The 18,185-nt window shown below is 43.8% G+C and overlaps 1 protein-coding gene across 1 annotated transcript; it reads left to right on the top strand.

Moving 5' to 3' along the window:
- The first annotated feature begins 14,036 nt into the window (after positions 1-14,036).
- LOC123440204 (ubiquitin domain-containing protein 2-like) lies at positions 14,037-16,757 on the top strand. The gene is made up of 4 exons (XM_045116773.1): positions 14,037-14,285; positions 15,472-15,594; positions 16,193-16,312; positions 16,402-16,757. Exons 1-4 carry the CDS (start codon positions 14,252-14,254, stop codon positions 16,464-16,466), a joined length of 342 nt encoding a protein of 113 aa, XP_044972708.1. The 5' UTR covers positions 14,037-14,251; the 3' UTR covers positions 16,467-16,757.
- Positions 16,758-18,185: the final 1,428 nt, after the last annotated feature.

The raw sequence follows: 18,185 nt of genomic DNA, 5'->3' as shown, positions 1-18,185 counted from the left end.
CAATAACCGGAACCACTCCCGGTGATGACCATAGTTTGAGGAGTTCATGTGTTCACCAAGTGCTAATGCGTTGGTCCGGTTCTTTATTAAAAGGAGAACCTTAATATCCCGTAGTTTCCTTTTGGACCCCGCTGCCACGGGAGGGATGGACAATAGATGTCATGCAAGTTCTTTTCCCTAAGCACGTATGACGACACACGTAATGCATGCCTACATCACAATGACGAACGGGAGCTAGCCACATACCTCTCCGTGTTATAACTGTTGCATGATGAATATCATCCAAACAAATCACCGACCCATTGCCTACGAGTTTGTCCTACTGCTACTGTTACTTGTCTTGCTCTACTGCTGTTACTTGTCTTGCTCTGCTGCTACTGTTTCTACTACTGTCGCTTGTACTGTTGCTACTTGCTACTACTGTCACTACTGTTGTTCCTTGCCGCTGCTATTACTCGTTACACTGCTGCTACGTGCTACAATCTTGATCGTTGGTCGTTGACGGGAAACGACAATTTCCGTCAACGAGGCAACTTGGCGCCATTGATACAATCGTTAGAAATAGTCTCCCGTGTCAACAGATCGTTTCTGACACCATTGTTATCATACTACTTTGCTATTGATACTTTGCTTGCAAATACTAATCTTTCAGGTGTGGTTGAATCTCACATATTCATCTGCTAATACTTGAGAGTATCCTCTCACCTCCTATAGGCATATCAACAAATTTGGGTCGAATACTCTACCCTCGAAAACTGCTACGATCCCACGCGTTGGTGGGCCATCAACAACATTCTTCTAGTTTCGATTGCCGGAGAGTGCTAGCAGCATTCTTCTGGTGTCGTTGCCGGGGAAGGTCTGATGTCATGGAGTCAGCATTTTTCTGGCGCCGTTGCCGGGGAGGTATTGCTATATTCTCTGAGTTACTTGGGATTTATATCTGCTGATCACTATGAAGAATCTGAAGGATCCAAAAACCAAAGTCTTGCCCTCAACTACGAGGGGAGGTAAGGAACTGCCATCTAGCTGTGCACTTGATTCACCTTAAGTTATGAGTAAGTTTGCGACATCACCTCCTGCTAAAAATCTTGATATGTCGTCTGTGCTTGATGATGCTTATGATGCTACTGCTAGAGATACTATGCTTGATAATATGTCTGATGATGCTATGCCTGATACTGCTAGAGATGCTATGCTTGATACTATGCCTGATGATGCTATGCCTGATACTCCTAGAGATGCTATGCTTGATACTGCTTTGCCGGATGATGCTAGAGATGCTATTATGCCTGATGATGCTATGCTTGATACTGCTAGAGATACTACTTTGCCTGATGTTCCACTAGGGGTATTCCTTCATGCTCATATTGCTAGAGTTACTGCCAATGCTCGTGATGCTTCTGAAACTACCGATACTATTGAGATAGAACCTGCTTTTGCTCCTGTTAGATCTAGCTCTCCTAGATATGAATTGCCTGATATACCTGAGGGTTACGTTATGGAGGGAGAGATAGCTGAGGATTTTCTTGCGTGTAAGGATGCCTATGACGCTGAGAAATTACTTCTCAAGTGGAAGGAAAAATCTCTGAAAGCTAGGACGAAATACGACCCGAAGTTTGGCACTTCACCTATCTTTAGCACCGATAAGGATTATGAGTTCTCTATAGATCCTGAGATAATCTCTCTAGTCGAATCTGATCCTTTCCACGGTTATGAGTCTGAGACGGTCGTAGCCCATCTTGCCAAACTACACGATATAGCCACCCTTTTCACTAATGAGGAGAAGATTCGCCACTACTATATCCTTACGTTGTTTCCTTTCTCTCTAAAGGATGACGCTAAAGCCTGGTTCACCTCTCTTGCTCCTGGATGTGTGAGTAGTCCCTAGGATATGGTCTATTACTTCTGTCAGAAATATTTCCCTGCCTATAAGAAGCAAGCTGCCTTGCAGGAAATATACAACTTTGGTCAACTCCAAGAAGAGAGTCTCCCACAAGCTTGGGGGAGGCTCGTCCAGCTACAAAATGCTTTGCCTGATCACCCTCTTAAGAAGAACGAGATACTTGATATCCTCTATAACGGACTTACCGATGCCTCTAGAGACCACCTAGATAGTTGTGCCGGTTGTGTTTTTAGGGAACAAGCTGAGACCCTATTGAATAACATCTTGATCAACGATAATGCTTGGACTATTCCCGAACCACCTCCTAAGCCAACTCCGAAGAAAAGAGGTATTTTGTTCCTCAGTCCCGAAGATATGCAAGAAGCCAAGAAATCTATGCAAGAGAAAGGCATTAGATCTGAAGATGTCAAAAATCTACCACCTATCGAAGAGATCCATGGTCTCGATAACCCGATACAGGTAGTAGAAGTGAACTCTCTGCGTAGGTTTGATGAGAGTGATATTCCTTTTGACAAACCTTCTAGCCTATGCTTTGATGAATTTGACAACTTTGCTGCCAAACAATAGAGTTTCAATGATTATGTTAGCAGACATTTGGAACAAAGTACTCGTATGCTTAGCCATTTAAGTGCTTGTGTAGACAGAAATGTCAATGATCTGAAACTTCTGAGTAAACATGCCTCTATGATTACTACTAAGGTAGAACAAGTACTTAAATCTCAGAATGACCTGCTCAATGAATTAAATGACAACTCTGTCAGAGTCATTACTAGAGGAGGCAAAATGACTCAGGGACCTTTGTATCTTGAAGGTCATCCTAAGAGAATTGATCAAGATTCTCAAGGAATGAATGCTGATACACCCAGTCATCCTAAGGAGAAGAAGAAGGATGATAGAAGCCTGCATGTTAGTTCACCAAATACTGTCACACCTAAAGAACCTAATGATATTTCTACGTCTGATGCAGAAATACAATCTGGTGATGAACATGAACCTGGTGACAATATGGACAGTGATGTTCATAATAATGCTAAACCTAGCAATGATGAGGATGTGGAGATTGAACCTACGGTTAATCCTGATAACCCACAACCTAAGAGATACGATAAGAATGACTTTACTGCTAGGAAGCATGGTAAAGAAAGGGAACCGTGGGTTCAGAGATCTATGCCCTTTCCTCCTAAGCCATCCAAGAAAAAGGATGATGAAGGTTTTGAGCGTTTCGTTGAGATGATAAGACCCATCTTTCTGCAGATGCGGTTAACTGATATGCTCAAGATGTCTCCGTATGCCAAGTACATGAAAGATATCGTGACTAATAAACGGAAGATACCAGATCTTGAGATCTCCACCATGCTTGCCAACTACACTTTTAAAGGTGGAACTCCTAAGAAACTTGGTGATCCCGGAGTGCCCACTATACCTTGCTCCATTAAAGGAAACTACATAAGAACTGCCTTATGTGACCTTGGAGCCGGTGTTAGATTTATGTCGCTATCTCTTTATCGTAGACTTGAATTGGATAAGTTGACACCCACTGAAATTTCTCTGCAGATGGCCGGCAAATCAACCGCTTTCCCTATCGGCATTTGCGAGGATGTGCCTGTTGTGGTTGCTAGTACCACTATCTTAACAGACTTTGTTATCTTGGATATTCCCGAGGACGATGCCATGGATGTCATCCTCGGAAGACCCTTTTTAAACATTGCAGGGGCTGTTATAGATTGCAACAAAGGCAATGTCACTTTCCATGTCAACGGTAATGAGCACACAGTGCACTTTCCGAAGAAACGATATCAAGTACATTGCATCAATGCTATCGAAAAGACTTCATCGATTCATATTGGGATATTTGAATGCCCTATTCCTCGTGTCAAGATGAAGTATGATTTGCTTGTTGGGGAGATACATATCCCCATTGAGGTGACTTAGTGGCTATTTGAAAATTCTCCGTTCTCTCTTGCGATTCGAGAAGGTTTTGTCATGAGGACTTGATCAACCCAATTGACAGATTTCTTTCGATGACCATGAAACGGATGAATCAAAGAGTCACATACCTGTGTTTTGAGCTTTCATTCTCTTTTGCTTAGAATAAAAATGATAGAGTTAGTTTAGTTTTTCCTCACATTTTCCTAGATTTATTTCAGACCTTTCGGTAATGTCTTTTCAATGAGAGGATACATTTCCGTTGGCTACGAAGGCGTATGTGACGACTTCATCAATCTCAAGATGATGCGACAAATCACTCTCTCGAAGGTGCTCATAAGATAGGGTGTGCATGCATGCATGCATAGATGTAAGTGTATGTACGTATATACAAGCATATTCGTGTGTATCGTGTTAAAAAAAGTTGGCTCAAATCATTTGCCATTAATTCTGGAACAAGAAAAGAGTGTGTTTTAATCCAAACGTTGATTCAGGTGGCACTCAAGGAGATCCTGGAAAAGAACACCACACCTTCTTGGTGGCGGCGCCGGCAAACTCCGATGGCGCGGGTGGCGTCCCACGGCTCCTGTTTGCCCCGGATGCGATCTGGATGGGGGCCTTCATCGGCTAGTTGTGCTGCTCTTCGGATGGCCACGTGGCGGCCGGGAGTGCCTTGCTAGCTGCGGTTCTAACCCCCTCCCCCACCCAACCTCATGCTTGAGCTTCCGGTCGGCTTCTTCGGGAGGCGGCCATGAAGGCGACGAGTTGTGACGAACGGTGGCGGCTTTCTGCAGTGAGCTATTTGGAAGTTTTAGTTGCGTGAGTCCCTTTCACCACCAGCACCACCCGTCCACCCCGGCATGGTCAGCCTCGGGCGAGCGGCCATGGACTTGCACCCCCGTGTGTGCCCATGACCGACCGACGTGGCTTTGGACCTAGCGTGCTCGGGAAGCTGCACCCTTTCCGGCTCCTTTGGTTCATGGGCTCCTCGGCGTCTCCGCACAATCACCACCCTCTTGGTGCCTTGGTTAGCTGTCCATCCCAATGCATCTTCATCCCCGACATTCCTGAGGAGTCGTGCCCCCTTCCAACTGCTTGGCCTGTCGATGCCCATGTTGCTCCGGTCCCGGTGGCTCTGATCCGCGCTCCCTTCCAGATCCAGGCTTGTCCGCAGCTATGGCCTCCGTCCCATCCCCGTTGTCTCTGATTCCGCCCAGTCACACAACCCCGTCCTCCTTCGGAGCTCGTTCGTCCGACGACGCCCGGTGCCTACCTCGACTTCGGGTGTGGCTCCCCTTCCTGTAGTTGTAATTTCGGCATACGCTTGACGACCTCTTATCTGATTCATGTTCCAACGGCCAGGGTTTGCTGGTTTGCTTAGAATTTGACCAGGGCAAAATCCCTACACCTTATGCTCATAGCGACGAGGGACGAAGCCAACATGCAAGCATAGGGGGGCAACTTTGTTCATGGAGGGGGCAAAGTTCATATGAAGTACAAAAATTTAGCTACAACAATCACTATTATAGTAGAAAAATCAATTTGTTAGGGGGGGTCTAGCCCCCCCTCGTCCCCCCCTAGAATCGTCCCTGGCGGCGACACTCGCGGGTGTCGTCCCCTTCTTGAAGGAGTTGCCATGGCCGTTTTTTTGCCCCTCTTCGAGCATCGGGGGAAACCCTAGATCCGATTTTCCGGACCGGACGACGACGATGTTTCGGTGTCGTTCTCCTTCGTGAAGGCATTGTCTTTGTTGCTCATGTCGTCCTCAATGCTGGATTTGAAGATATTGATCTTCTAGTTATTGGTTGGATTGCTTCTCTGGTAGGCGAGTTTACTTGTGTTATTTTTTATATGGGTCGAGTACCTTAGGGCATGTTTGGTTCCTTTAGTCTACAGTAGCTGCATTGCACAGTCTTCTCAACTGAGCCCAGTTAAGCAAAAATAGCCTTAAATGCATCATTTGCAAGTTGTTTGGTTGCCTGCATGCCCTCTTGGCTGCATGGGTTGAATTACACTGCGTGGTGTTTGGTTTCCTGCATGTTAGCGGACAAACCCAAGACATGGCGTTTGGTTGTATGCAACGCCTGGTGTGTGGTAACCTCTTTGGCTAGTTGGTGAGGTTACCAGCACACTTCCGCACAACCATGTACCACACATCATAAGCAGAGTAGAGCATAAATAGAGCTTCAGCTACTTAACAACATAGTTCACAACGATAGATCAAACAGTTCAACGCATAAATCATAGTTCAAGCAAACTCAATAGTACTTAGGAAGGAGGTGCCACGACCCTAGTCCTTGGCGGCGAAGGCTTCGTTGTGCTTCCCGCATTTGTTGACCACCTCAATGCCATCGTCGTCGAAGATGATGACCTTGAGGGTGTCGGGAGTCAGGAGCTTGAACGTCACCATGTAGCCGATATTGATCTGATGAACGACGGTGAAGGTAGCCCAACCCTGATCGAGGGTCACCCTGCCATTCATCAACTTGACCGTCACCCTTCAGGAGCAACCAGTGTTGTTCTTCAGCTTGAACTCCGTCGGCATCGCGACGAAGTGCGTGGTGAAGTCGAGGGGCATGGGAATGCACTCAAGCTTTGGTGCAAGCATGACCTTGAAGAAGTGATTTGGGCCACCCTCCTCATGGTAGTGGCCGTAGTTGCGGTGCTTGTTGCCGGGGGGATCCTCCATGCGCTCGTCGTCGCCAACCGTTGGCGTCTTTGGTTCTTCCTCGGCGGTGGGCGACAACACCACCTCTGGCATTGGATGAACCGCCTCCTTGCCCATCTTGTCAATGGTCGGGAGCACCTCTGTGCCCATCTCATTGCTCTCCTCGATCTGCACACAATTCATGGAGTCACACACAGACAGAGTTCATAGCTCATTGAAGAGCATGTAGTTAAAACAGCATGACTGTCACTCTTCCTCCTCTCCATCGCTCCTATATTTACTCAACCTGACCACCACTACTTACCCACCCCTCTCTTCTCTCACTATCAACCTTCCTCCTCTCCATCGCCATGAGCTCCAGCTCCAGCTCCAACGCCAACCCCTTCCCTTGGGGTATTGGCTGGAGGTCCTTCTTCTTTGGGTGGTCGAATGGTGACTGCACCAAGTTTGAGAACACCATGGAGGTGTGCTCGAACTTCGGCTCCATGCCTGACATGCAGAAGGAATCTACTGCAGTGCTCATGAGGGCCGGTGCACAAGAGTTGAAGACGTTGATTCCTAACCCAGCAAAGGGCCCGATGGCAGTCGACATCATTCGTCGGGCCATGAATCAGGCCGTCTCCGAAGATGCTAAACAGAGGAAGAGACGGTCCAAGTACAAGAACTACTGGGCTCCTAATGACCATCGTGTCGCAGTGTACTAGGAGACGACAATCATGCCGCCGACGGTCATCGGTGGGGAGCCTAAGGAGGAGGAAGAACCGGTGCAGATGCCAGTGAGGGCGCCGAAGACAGGCCGTCGTAGCTGGCAGATCGACCTCGACTCCGCCGAGGACGACGACGACCCGCTGCCCCGCACGACGATGGACAAGAAGATGAAGGCCAGCCACTCGAGCCACCGCTCTGTATGCCTCAACGATGCAGTTAGCCAGTGTCTACATGAACTAGTATGAACTTGTATGAACTAGTATGAACTAGCATGAAGTGCCATGCTTATCTACCTCTATTCCCCATTCCCCTCTCCGCCGTGGATCAAATATACCGCCGGATCGAACGCGAAAAAGTAGTGCATGATGAACAGAAAAGTGCTTACCGCCATTGCCGCGGGCGAGGTGATGATCCGCTCGCCGGTGACGGAGTCCGGTGGTCTTCTTGCTCTCCTCCGATCCGCCGCCGCTGGTGAGAGTTAGGAGAGTGGGGGAGAGTGGGGAGAGGGAGCGGTGTGGCTAATAACTGTCGGCGCTTCCGGAAGAAACGCGACTTCTCGAGAGTGGCAGCGCACGTGCAGCCGCCGCCGTCCACGTGCACCGCTTGGGTCTGGCTCTTGAGAAACTGCCAATTCGAACGTTCCGAGGGCGCCAGGCCCAAGAGTACTTTAAACATCGTGCCATGCAGGCCCAACAGTGTATGCAGTCAACCAAACAGCCCGTTTTCTTTCCGTGCGGGCCTGGTTGAGCCTCATGCAGGCAACCAAACACGCCCTTATATATTTTTGTTTGAACATTTACTAGCACAAAGACCCGTGCGTTACAACGGGGCATACAAATTTTAGTTGTTTTTTAGTTGTTCGACATTTCGTAAAAGCACAAAAGACCGTGTGTTACAGTGAATACAAAATAAATAAGTGTGCTTAGAAAACTGAAAAATATTTTATCAATCAAATAGGTTCTGTCCTTCGGTGGTTCAAATGAATGTTTTCAAAGATACACATTAACATTGTCAACTATAAAATTTGCAAATAATGCCAGCTCAGTAGTCACGTGACCTGTTCCCAACTGTAATAGAGAAGATTCTATTTTAACTTGTTACACAAAATTTACATTTTTTTTCTTGAAGAAGTATTTCCTATAGGTAAATCAAATAATAATGAGAAATTTTAGCATAGTGCAATGGTTCATATTTTTAAATTTAAGATGAAGGATATGAAAGAGAAAACGATGGCCATACTAAGGATACGGGGAAAGTCATAGGCAGCACAACATACACTTATATGAAACACCACACCTTTAGACATTTTGAAATATGCTATGATTCATCCCGTGATCCAAGCGCGATGATCTCGAGGGAGGAAGAAGCACTGTGTATTATATATAAATATTACACTCTACCAAAATAAACATGGCTCAATACCCCAACATATGAGAGCCCTCTATTTTTATATTTTAGTATGGTGATCCATCATGTGATCATATTTCAGTATGGTGATCTATCTTTTTTCCCACCCTAGTTAGTGATGACCGCGGTGTCCATGTGATCATATTTTGTTGTTTGATGTCCACTTATCTTTTATGTGAAATGCATGGACGGTATTTTACTTAGCGAACATTTTTGGAATCGATGTACTTTTTTTACATTCGAGAACAAAATTTGAAATTCATGAATTTTTTAGTTTATGTGAACATTTTTTTTAAATTCCATAGATATTTTCTTCGAACTCACGAATATGTTTTAATACATGATCATTTTCCAAGTTATGAATGTTTTATAATATGCGAACAATTTTTTAAAATCATCAACATTTTTTGAATCCATGAACATTTTATGATTTCTCAAAGCCTTTTGTAATTCTAGGACATTTTATGATTTCATGATTTTTTTTCAAATTTCACAACTTTTAAAATTTGTATTTATGGAAAATCCCGATTTAATTTATAAAGGAAAAAATGAAATTGAAATAATACATGGGCTGGCCATGAACCTGGACAAAGGAGGTGCAGGGTTGATGCTAATAAAGAGACAAAAGGGGGATGAAAAAGTGTTGGTAGCGGGGATCGAACCTACTTCTCCCACGTACAGGAGAGGTGCTCCAGCAACTACGCCTCACGCGAGGTCAATGCAAACCAGGGTCTCAAGCTTTAAGAACAGTACCGGACAACGAATTTGACAGAAAAAACCAATCGTTTTCTTCACTTATGGATGGCATAGTGGGCAATTTAGATTAACTTCGGGGGTAGTTTTTATGACGTACGACAGAAGCAATACGTGCTTTATTATTAGTGAGAGATAGCAAACATGCCCGTGCGTTGCAACGGAAAAAAAATCACCCCTTATATATATTGAACGATATTTGTAAATCCTTTGACAACAAACAACATGATAAATAATGTGTTACATAAAAATGTAATGACTGTATGATTTTTTTAGTGTACTCAATGTGTTTTTAAAAATATTTATGAGCACGATTTAAATAAATATGAAGGTCAATATTTATTCACTTGTTTACATAAACCTCATATCAACACTTTAGCATACATCATTGTATATTGATTGGTTATTGTGCACGATGGAAAATATGATGACTATGTACATATTGTAACCTTTAGCATATGGTAGCTAGTAGAAATCAACATCCGCTCTAGTGTCAACTCTATCTTTTGTGAGAGCATTAAACTGTTATATCTACTCAAGTTAAATGGGACAAGAAACATGTGTAATAGGCATTCCCAAAATAACCAATATAGAGAAGGTATTAATTAATATTGCACAATAAGCTTTATTGTGGAAAGTAACATGCAAAATAATAGCATATTTGAAATCTTCACTTTTTTCTGAGCGATTTTCATATATAACATGTTAGATTTGGAGTTAGGATTTAAAAGATATGAATGTTTTAAAAGAATTTGAATTTACACAAAAAATGAAGCATTTGGAAAGGAAAAACAGGAAAATAACATGCAAAATAATAGCATATTTGAAATCTTCACTTTTTTCTGAGCGATTTTCATATATAACATGTTAGATTTGGAGTTAGGATTTAAAAGATATGAATGTTTAAAACATTTGAATTTACACAAAAAATGAAGCAATAGGAAAGGAAAAACAGGCCAGCGCTCGAGTCGAACTCAGGTCTCCTAGTGGTGCAACAAGCCGGTGGTGCGTCAACCACTGCGCAAGGTACATGACTGTGTTGAAATAGAGGTGGCACTTTATATATACGAGATTAAACGAACCGTTTTTCGTTTTCTCCACTTAAAAAGGGAGTGCGGGTTGAATACACAAAACGTCAGGGACTTTTTTGCAAAACCGTCACGACGGACGACAGAAACAGTAACTGCTTTATTATTAGGACTAATACAAATACCCGTGCGTTGCACCGGGTAAAAAACGAACACAACATGCTTCATGTGTCATTATGCATTATTTTTTATATCCAATAGCAAAAGAATATGTTCATTGTAATGGGGGATACCCGTGCTTTGTTTTAGAGAAAACACAAAGACTCCTAGTCCTCCACATGCGTCAGCAAATCGGGCAGACCGGAAATCGCAAGCCCCTCCTCGTCCCTTAAAATCTTGATTTCCTCCTCATCCCTTGGAATGCATTGTTGGTGTATCATCTACTCACCATGGATCGTCGGTCGTGGTTTGCTTCCAATCTATGGTAAGAAAGACGACCATGGCAACGTATAGTAAAAAATGATTGTGTCCATCAAAACATCCATGAGCGTGGTATGACATCACCTTGGCATTGTTGTTGCCACTTTTTCATTCCCATTTGTCCTATAAAACGGAACACTCTTGAGAAAAACGAAGTAGCTCACTTGGTGCCACCACAATGTCAGATTTCTCCTTAACCGTCGCAAATAAACTGACAAAGCCTTCAATCCTGACTAATGGGACAACAGTAACGCCAACACTAACTGAGAAATTTCACAGGACTTTCACGACTTCATATTCATAGGATCTATGATTATCTGCATCTGATCCCCATTGCATGTTCCATCCCTTATAAAGAGCCCATACCTCACCCTTAGTGGGATGTACTTCATATTTCCTCCGTTTGCCTTCCATAAAACAGTATGTGAAAACATGAGTCTGTCTTGCGATATATCTATTGTTCCTAAGCTAAAGCTTCCACAAGCAACGGGCAATTCTTCATCAGACCATTTCTCCTCTGCTTCATTCATTGCAATGCGCTCCAGCCAAGTGAGATGAACTTTAAAGTTGGAGGCAACAAAACCTTTTATTTTAGCATAATATCTTGGCATGCCATCAAGGTTATCAAAAAGGGCCCAGATCTGACCAATTGCAAACAGGTTAGCATCCCTCAACTTCTCAAAATCGAAAAATCTGCATCAGGGAAAGAAAGCTTCACAGAATAGCAAGGTTGATTTTGACCAATAGTATGTGTAATTTCTGCACTGATGTTGTCTTGATCACCTATATCTAGAGTTTTAGCTTCCTCTTGGATGTCTACTTTGCCAAATACATCAGATGGAACCGATTGCTTGTCAACATTAGTGACATTATCATCAAATATTTCTTTCCCATTCAAGTCATCATTAGATGGAAAATTATTCTTTCTTCGCTTCCTTTTTCTATTATAGTTGAGGCTGCTGCTGCCATCAGCATCTTGCGTCCTCCTAGCTGCCAGAGATCCTAGAACGGTAGTCATTTGCCTTGGCCTATATCAACAAAAACAGCAAACACCGTCAGATCTATTCAGATCACAATGATCCAAGTCATGCACAACTGTGACATCATCTAGAAGCATTTGTTCCTCCTTAATCCGGTGATTAACGTCTGTAGCAGGATGAGGTAGCAACTGCTCATTCTCCACCTGCTCCTCGGCATCTTGCTTTAGCATTGCTTCCTCATTGTTTAAAAGCATTTGCTCGCTCTCAAGTTGTTGATCACCATGTCCATGCTCATTGGCTCTCTGATTTACAAGCATCTGCTCGTTGTTCTGGTAGTTCTTATCTAAATCATGAATGCCAATACCCTGATTTAGAAGTACCTGATCATCCTCCAAATGTTGGTTTTCATCTGCATGTTTATCTCGAACTTGGTTATCTGGAGGATCATAATATGCGTGTTGGCTCATCTGACCAACTAAATCAGGCAGAGAATCACAAGCATGTTCTCCAGGAGGATCACCGGGAATCTCAGTCACTTCACAGATCGCACGAGTTCTGTCGAGCTTGGGATCGTCTCTGGCGTGGAGAACGTGGTGCTGCTTGGGGTTGGGGTCTTCCCGGGCGTGGAGAACGTGCTCGGGGAGGACGCCCTGCGCGACCAGATAGTGGGCGGCCAGGCGGCCGGCCTCGAGGAGCACGTCGGTGCGCCAGCGCCGCTCGGCGCAGGCGACGAGCGCGGCCGCCGCCGGCGGGAGGGGCTTCTCGTCCAATCGGCGCGGGGGCGGCGGCCGTTCGGGGCTGCTGCGCCTCGGCGAGGGCAGCGGGTCACGGGCCCGGCGCTGGTGGTGGTGGTGTGGCCGCGGGGAGGGCGGCGGCAGGGGCGGCGGGGACCGTCGGCGGTATCATCCTCCCGATGACGGCGACGGCGGGGGCGGCGGCTCGCGTCCGCGAATGCGCGACATCGGGTGCATCGGGCCCTAGGAGGGGCAGACGGACGGGAAAGCCTCTCCCCCCGCGGCATGGGCCGGCTGCAGCGGGGCACGGTAGGGGACGGCTGCGGCGGCGCGTGGCGGGGATGGGGACTGCGGCGGGGGCCGGTGGCGCGCGACAGGTGGAGATGCGTGGGAGGTGGAGATGCAAGGCAAGGTCACCGTGCGTTTTTTTTTCTTTTCTCTTGTCCGTAACGATTCAATTGACTTATCAAAGGACTGCGGGTTGAATACCAATAAACAGAGGGTTTTTTTGTAAAATTGCCATGACGGACGGCAGAAGCGCTCCGCGTTTTATTATTACTAGCAAAAAAGCCCGTGCGTTGCAACGGAAGAGAAAATAACACACGCTTTGAACGTAATATATTAGCACATTTGTGTTGTCGACGATGGCCTGATTGCTCACACAACGAAAACACGTTTGAATGTACAATCACTCGGAATAAGATGAGAAATATGTTGTTTCTCCCCACGAGATTTTCCAAAGGTGTGCATGTGTGGTTAACGATGTTTTCTTTCCTCTCAATTTGATTTTAATTTAATGGATATTTATTGCAATTCGTATGGTCGTCGGAAAGAGATAAAAAAAAGACAGTGCATTACAGATTAAGTTTGCACCAAAAATAATATTTAAGAAGTATTTAACAGCTAAAAATAACATCCTATTTAGATTCTACATATTTTTTCAATCAAATTTCATATATAATATGTTTACGGTTTGGATAATTTTGTTTTAGATAAAATATGGATTGATTAACTGAAAAGTCAGGTTTTTTTAAAAAAACAAAAAAACGTTTCGGCTGACTTAAATAGGGACGGCGGGTTGATTACGTGAAACATCAAGGAGTTTTCTGTAAAATGCAAAAAAAACGGTTCGACACTGACTAAAAGATGGACCGCGGGTTGATTATCTAAAACTGTGAGGACTTTTCTGCAAAAGGACAGAAAACGGTTCGTTCTGACTTAAAGTTGGACTGCGGGTTAATTAACTGAAACTGCGAGGGCTTTTCTGTAAAATGACCGACAACGTACGATGGAAGCGCTGCGGGCTTTATTATTAGGGGAGATTAGGAAGAGATGTTGTCATGTGTTGTACCATCTTACATATTGATTCAATCTTCTTCTATCTCAATACAATGATATGCAAGCTTTGGGTATTGAAAAAAAAAAAAGAACACCACACCACCGCATGGCCACCAGCTATGCTCGCACTAGGTTTTGTTGGCTAGCATAGCCACATCCTGACAGGCTGACACGTCCATCCTCCACTCCAGCTCCGCTTTCGGTTTTCAGTCCACCTCCCTCTCCTGCGTCGACCCTGCAGTCCAGAGCCTTTACGCGTGAGCCACCTCCGCTTCCAGGAGCTTCTCGAAGGGGGGCCGCCGATGACCCTCTGATCGTCCGTCGCCATGGGCTGCGCCGGATCCACCCCTAAATCTGACGGTCTCTCCTCTTAACCTGTCTTTCTCCATTCTGTCAATGCTTTCTTAGGCGTGGGTTAATGGTTGAGATCTTGGGCAATTTGCTGATTTGGTCCCCAGAACCGCTATCAGAAGTAGACCAACTAGTTGGCCTAATGTCATCGTTTTTTTTTGCCATGTCGCTTGTGATTGTTATGTTGACTCCGCCATGCCTGGTGTTCGTTGCTTAGCAGATTCGATTGATGATGCGTGGCTGCGATAATTCTGCTCATGTTGGCAGTTAACCCAACTCTTAAGGCCAAATTAAACAATGATTGGAATAGAAGAGGTGTTAATATCACCATGATCAACATATCAGTGTTACAATTTCTGGTGAAGAGAGTATATGTGTGCTATGAAAAGCCAATTGATAGGTGATCTGTTCTCCATCTGCACTGCGATGTAAAAGGTTTAACATCCGGTTAGTGAGGAGAACATATACAATTATCGTGGAAGGCGATGGGACTGTCGATTTGTTGCTCCGTAGGACAGAGTACCTAGCGACATTATTCAAGATGTGACACGACGAAAAACATATTGAAATGAAGTTTTTTTATTGCTAGAGGAAAGATATTCCTTTTGGGGGTTCAGAAGTTGGAAATATGCCTGTTTTGATTAGGCAAAATGGCCTTAAAATCAGTGTTAGTCCATGAGCATGTTTGAATGGGAGTGAGATGACAATAGCAAAAGGAAACACTCTCATGCAGTTCCTTTTTCGTCCTCGTCTAATACTTGAGCTCGTCCAACTACTTTTCTCTAATACGGAGTAGTGATTAAATGAAATGGCACGATTTAATCGTTTGCCTGATCCTGGTGCACATCCTTTCTGTTAGTTACACTAATTTAAATGTTCAGCAAGCTGTAAACTTGCTATATCAAGGTGCTGAAGATGAAATTTGTATTGCAAGGTTCAGCAAATGAAGGATGTTAACTGACTGATATAAAACAGGCATCTAAAAATCAAACTCACCGACAAAATGGGCTTGTAGAAGAGTAGCTTTGTTGAAATTTGAAAAGCTTTGTTAGTAGTTCTTGGAAGCCGATTTGTGTACTCTTATTACCAGCCTGATTCAGTTTAAGATGAACGCAGTGCTTACTTATGCTGATATCCTGTGACTGCATTTGGAAATATTCAGTTACTAACGTTTAACTTTTTTTGTTGATCTCAGGCAGCAGTAAGAAGCTGAAAAAGCCAAAGCCTTGGAAGCACACACAATCAATAAGCCCGGTAGAGCTCAAACAGATGCGTGAAGAATTCTGGGACACTACTCCTCACTATGGTGGACAGAAAGGTACTGTATTACTCTAATTTTTTGGTTGTGAACATTTATCTGCCATCAATTTATATTGCTTGCTGGACCAGGGATTTTTTCCTCTCTGAATTTTAACCTGACTTTACTAAATTTGTATGCGGATTCTGTACACTGAAATCCGTATGCAGGTTGTTACATTAGACTTTAGAAATACATGCACAATTATTAGTGTTGATCTGTTGTTTGGTAGTTTAGTCCACGGTTGATGCTAAATTTGGAATGTCAACTTATAGTTCTTGATTTGCCAAAAAAAATGTCCTTCAGGAAACAAATATGAAGGGATTGAAAAACAGAAGTTGACACAGGCCCTTGATTTTAGTGGTACAAATCTCCTGTAGTGCTGCACCTTCATCGTTGGGATGGACCGTGCAATTTTTTGAAATATTTACTCACCACTTAGCATATGTTATATTTGTTTGGTCCAGCGAATGGTTAGTGTATATATTGACTGTTGTGTTCTCATATTATACATGTTTGTTGTTTTATCATAACACAACCTTAATTTGCTTACAACCAGTTGAAGAAACACTAGATATTATATTTTTTGCATTAAAACTACCATCCTTTTTCCATTCAGAAATCTGGGATGCACTTCGGGCCGCTGCGGAAGCTGATCTGTCTCTCTCGCAAACTATAGTAGACAGTGCTGGCATCATAGTCTCAAATCCTGACATGACACTTTGCTACGATGAAAGAGGTAAAAAAGGGAAAACCTGTATCTCATGCATCTTCTCCACACACATGCTTTCAGAACCAAAAACCAATACCTGGGAAACTCTGCTGCAGGTGCCAAATACGAGCTACCAAAGTACGTTCTGAGCGAGCCAACCAATTTGATCCGGGAGGAATGAATTCATATACCGTGAAGGTGAAAGGCTCGTGTAAATTATGTGAACCTCATTTGTTCAGCGACTTTAGTCTTCACTTGCTCAAGAGGTCAATGGACATACCACACTTAATTCATAACTAGAAGGGCAGTGCGTGCTTTGCCGTGTCGTTTATATTCTTGAGGTTGTACATGTTTCATGTAATTCTTTTAATGTTCTGGAAAAAAATACGTATTAGTTGGTTTGGCGTGTGGGGATACAATGAAGTGTATTATTTTATTAGATATGCTAGTCCTAAGGACATACTTTCGGGAATCATGCTTACGATGGATGTGTCAATTTATGATCACAGATTAGGAAAAAATTAGGCCAACGGTGTAAATCGGAGAAGTGATTAAATCGGAGAAGTGATTAGCGGGACAATGTTTGGTATGTCCAATCCGTAGTAAATCATTCATGAGTGTATCGTTTTTTTAATTGTTGTGATGTTTGGTGGATTTTTTTGACCGTATGATTGAAGGGTGTCTTTTAACTAGTACAAAAACTTAAGAAAATTATTTACATTGTTGGACGATGTATTATGCTGGCAGTGAACGACTCAACCAATTATGTATCAATCAAAACTGAAGAGTTGAATGAGGAGCTTTAAAAAGGGATAGCTTAAAAGAAGTTAGAGATTTCAATGCCATAACAAAGGATTGACGGAAGAAGCTTTAAAATTAAGGAGCATAGTGTATTTAAAATGAATGAGAGAACTCATTACAAAATTGTTAACTCGATCAAAATTGAATGATCAACTTCAAAGTAAGACCTCATTTAATTATAAAGCCTTAAGAAATAAAGAGATTAGTGTTATTATAGTCGTGTTGTACTAGTTTATTATCTATGTGTTTGGACTAGTTTTATTATCTATATGGTATATTATCTATATTATCTATATGTTTTATCGTGTTGGTGCGACGACAATGACTATATATTTAACGTGTTGGACAAGTTTTAGGTGCGTATTTGCAGCGGTTGCTGGAGCGCCGCGCGTACGCTAAAGTATGCTGCGACCGTTGGAGGCGGCGCTCGTTGACGTCCTAAAAAAAGCTAATCGTACGCTGTAAATTCTTTTTTGAACGCCGGTCGAAACACGCCCGTTCAAGATGTTCTAAGTAAGTAACTGGTACTGCATTGAGATGGATTGTGATAATTGAGCTGCTTCTACCTCAGTGGGTGCTAGTACAATACATTTTGCTGCTTGAGCGATTGTTGGATGTTTCTGAACGGTCATATTTTGGACATGCAATCAGGTCTGCCGTTTGACCCACATTGTTGTCCTGCATGTCTGCTGTTGCCATTAAAGTGACGGATGGCCGTGCGATGGCAGTACGGGAGCTTTAAAATCATTGCATCTCTCCCATCATAAATGACATGTACGGTTGTACCGACAGCTTCACATTTACTAGCTGCGACCCTTCTTTCGGGCCTGCGCAACCAATGAATGCACGGTGATCGCTGCATTTCACGGGCGGCGATCTCTTTCTTTGTGATCTTCCCTCGCACTCGGGGAAGGAAACGAAAAACATGTGTGCTGCTTGCTCGCACGATAACGTAGTTATGACCGGAAATGGCCAAGGAAATTACGACTAAAATGTAGGAGTACGTAGATGCGTGATCCGCCGGAGTGGCGTAGGACCACGGTTCGAGGGACCGGTCTGTCTAGGATTCCATGTGTGCGTAGGCTGGATCCGAGATCTG

Source organism: Hordeum vulgare, chromosome 3H, assembly GCF_904849725.1.
Source record: "Hordeum vulgare subsp. vulgare chromosome 3H, MorexV3_pseudomolecules_assembly, whole genome shotgun sequence".
Taxonomy (NCBI): domain Eukaryota; kingdom Viridiplantae; phylum Streptophyta; class Magnoliopsida; order Poales; family Poaceae; genus Hordeum; species Hordeum vulgare.
This window is presented reverse-complemented; position numbering and strand designations above follow the sequence as displayed.

Excerpts from the sequence above, each read along its gene's own strand:
- LOC123440204 (XM_045116773.1), top strand. The coding sequence starts at position 14,252 with ATGGGCTGCGCCGGATCCACCCCTAAATCTGACG. Across the intron at positions 14,286-15,471 it reads ATCCACCCCTAAATCTGACG|GCAGCAGTAAGAAGCTGAAA; the intron begins GTCTCTCCTCTT and ends TGTTGATCTCAG. Across the intron at positions 15,595-16,192 it reads TCACTATGGTGGACAGAAAG|AAATCTGGGATGCACTTCGG; the intron begins GTACTGTATTAC and ends TTTTCCATTCAG.